Source organism: Sinocyclocheilus rhinocerous, unplaced genomic scaffold (assembly GCF_001515625.1).
Source record: "Sinocyclocheilus rhinocerous isolate Xijiao unplaced genomic scaffold, SAMN03320098_v1.1 scaffold12, whole genome shotgun sequence".
Taxonomy (NCBI): domain Eukaryota; kingdom Metazoa; phylum Chordata; class Actinopteri; order Cypriniformes; family Cyprinidae; genus Sinocyclocheilus; species Sinocyclocheilus rhinocerous.
In genome coordinates, this window is record NW_015626394.1 from 1,318,727 (window position 1) to 1,321,720 (window position 2,994).

Below are 2,994 nucleotides of genomic sequence, written 5' to 3' on the forward strand. Positions count from 1 at the left end.
TCGGTGGGCTCAGGCTGATGCTCCGTACCACGGGGAGATGGTGGGCTGGGCTCTGGGTCCGGAGTGGATCTCTGGGTCCGCCGATGGTGAGAATACAAACGGAGGGGAGAACACGGAAGTTAAACTGTTTTTGGGTCGGTTATTCTGTCACGGGCAGGGTGTTCCAGAGATCAGGCAGGACGACGAAGATTACGAATAAAAGGATATTTAATGATATGAGGAGATCTAGACAGGGTAGACATCAACACACAGGGTAACATTCACAATAACCGACAAACTAGAATACAAGAGACAGGAACTAATATAGGGCAGATAGCGAGGGGCAGACAGGTGAGCACAATGAGGTGATTAACTAATAATGAGAACAGGAACAACCAAATAAGGACACAGAGGGAGAAACCACAATCAACAGTCCACAGGGGTGTGACAGGTATAAAAATGATAAAAATAAAAAAGTATATAAAATTACTGAACCTTTAAAATTAAAACTGTAAATATAACAATACAACATAATTTAAGTCATTATTATTAAGTTAAGTTAAACCTAAATTAATAAATACAATAATAATATATAAATAATACTAAAATAACACTGCTTTACACAGTGATTTTAACATTGGATAAAAGGAGGTTCTTAACTGTGGTAAACCCATTAAATCATTGTAAAGCTGAGCAAGAAAATACAATTTCAGTTGTATAATTGTTTGTGAAATTTATTAGCAATTTCTGAACGAGAATTGGTTTTATACCAATTTTTTTTCACTGTAATAATAACTGGAATTAATAATTCTTCTGCAAAGTAATACAGTTCCTTATCCTAATTGCAATCTGTTTACAGTTGCCAAGCAACACAGGCACATTAATGTAGAATTAGCAGTCACAGGTGCAAATTTATTCAGCATGGCTTCAAAGATGCCTCATCCAATCAAAATTTCGAGTTGAAATGATTCATTTTTATCAAATCTCGAAGTAACACAGCAGATGAGCCTCTAATCAAAGCTTCGCATGCACTCACCACAAAAAGGACCCTCATCCGAACGGTCAGCACAGTCGTTTCTCCCATCGCAGATCTTGTTGGGGGGCAGGCAGGTTCTGGAGTCATTAGCACAGGGCTGAGTGGGGGGCTTACAGATGGAGGACTCACACGAATCTTCATCTGAGCGGTCTTCACAGTCGTTGTCGCCGTCACACACCCAGCTCTTGCTGATACACTTCCCTTGGGACACAACATTCAGTCAGAGCACTATATAAATCAAGCTGTCAGGCTTAATTTGTTGTTTGTAGGTGAGCATGAAGATAAATCAGGGTAAATTTTAAAAGGTGGCGCAACGTCAAACTGGCATGACGTCAGGTACACACAGAAGCTTCAGCTTATTTAACCCTCAGAGAACAACTTTAGCAAACTGCAACATTTGTTTTTGTATTATTTAACATGTATTTATCACACAGTGGAGCTTATTCAGAAATTATAGATACTATATTCCAAATTACTTTCAATTTAGCCAAATTACATTTCATAAAGTATCAGAGGGCTGCTGAGATGAACATACTGAAGTTTCAGCCTTCTAGCTCACTGGGAAGACTTTTATTAAGGTCAAAGCAACTGCAGTAGAGTCCAATACATTTACAGGGGATCAGTGCAGAGTATGAATACCCCAGGATCATGAAGTCAATGTCAAAGGGCTGCTCTGAGATGAACACATCTAAATTTCAGCCTCCAAGCTTCCTGTGAAGGCTTCCTTCAAAGGTTTGTAAGAATTTTTTTTAATGTTTTCGTCTTCTATGCCTGCCCACCAAGACTGCAATTATTTGATCAAAAAGGCAGTAAAATGGTAATATTGTGTATATAATTAAATAACTGTTTTTATTTGAATATAGTTTAGTTTATAGTTTATTAGAGTTTATAGTATATATATATATATATATATATTGTGGAAAACAATACATTTTTTTTCAAGAACCCTTCATGAATAGAAAGTTCAAAAGAACAGCATTTATTTGAAATATATATTTTTTTGCCACATTATAGATCTCTTCACTGTCACTTTTGATCAATTTAATGCATCCTTGCTAAATAAAAGTATTAATTTAAAAAAAATCTTACTGACCCCAAACATTTGAATGCTGTTCTTCTGCACTTCGCAACACTGAAAACGCAGGATTGAAAAACAGTCGGCTTTCCTTGTGTTCAGTCTACCTCCATGATCAGATAAACAGGTGAACACACTTTAGTCTGTTTCTGAGCCTGTCAAAATGATATGGAATTTGGCATTCGGTGTGAGGTGCAGTGGTCTGGAAAGTGTGTACCGTTGCTGCTTTTTAGCACATTTTTGACATCAAAAGGAGGAGGAACAAACTAAATTCTTGAGCTCTTTATGGCTTGACTGTAGATGTCTTTTCAAGGCAATCATTTACAATTAGGGTGACTACATCAAAAAGCCCCATGTTGATTGATTCCACTATGGTCTGAGTGAAGCAAAAACTAGTTATAGATACAAATTAGGCTACAGCAAAATCTGATCAAAAGAAACACATAAAGTTGAATTCTGTGCGTAAGTGGCCGTTCACATATCGCGTCTTTTGCGCACTCAAGTTCGTTATTTCAATTGTAGACGCGCGGCAGGCGCGATAATGGAAGCGACGCGCTCATTTTTTTCCAGGCCCATCCGCGCCGCATCGAGATAAAAAAAACATTGAAACTTTTCAGAATGCCTCAAGCGCACCGCGGGTCATGTGACAAGAACCAACCAATCAGCTTCATCCTTTCCTGTAACAACATTGAAAGCTCCGCCAAGATGAAGGAACAGCTGATCATAGCTGTACAGGGATAGCCATTTTTAAATAAATTTAGTAGCAGAGCTACTGCAAGCGATTTTTAGTGCTGCAAATCCATTTATCCTTTGCTGAAACTTCCGAGTCTTCATGGAGAGCGCAGGTCATGGTTGCTTAGCAACGGCAGACGCCTCCGGAGCGCAAGCGCCCGAACGCTTTGGG

The 2,994-nt window shown here is 38.7% G+C and overlaps 1 protein-coding gene across 1 annotated transcript in view; it reads right to left on the bottom strand.

Annotated features, from left to right (window-relative positions):
- LOC107714450 (low-density lipoprotein receptor-related protein 1B-like) overlaps nt 1-2,994 on the bottom strand; it is a 309,159-nt gene that overhangs the window by 125,462 nt on the left and 180,703 nt on the right. The window contains exon 21 of the mRNA XM_016520289.1: nt 1,016-1,216. Within this exon, the coding sequence (XP_016375775.1) occupies nt 1,016-1,216 (201 nt within the window). The remainder of the gene's footprint in view (nt 1-1,015; nt 1,217-2,994) is intronic.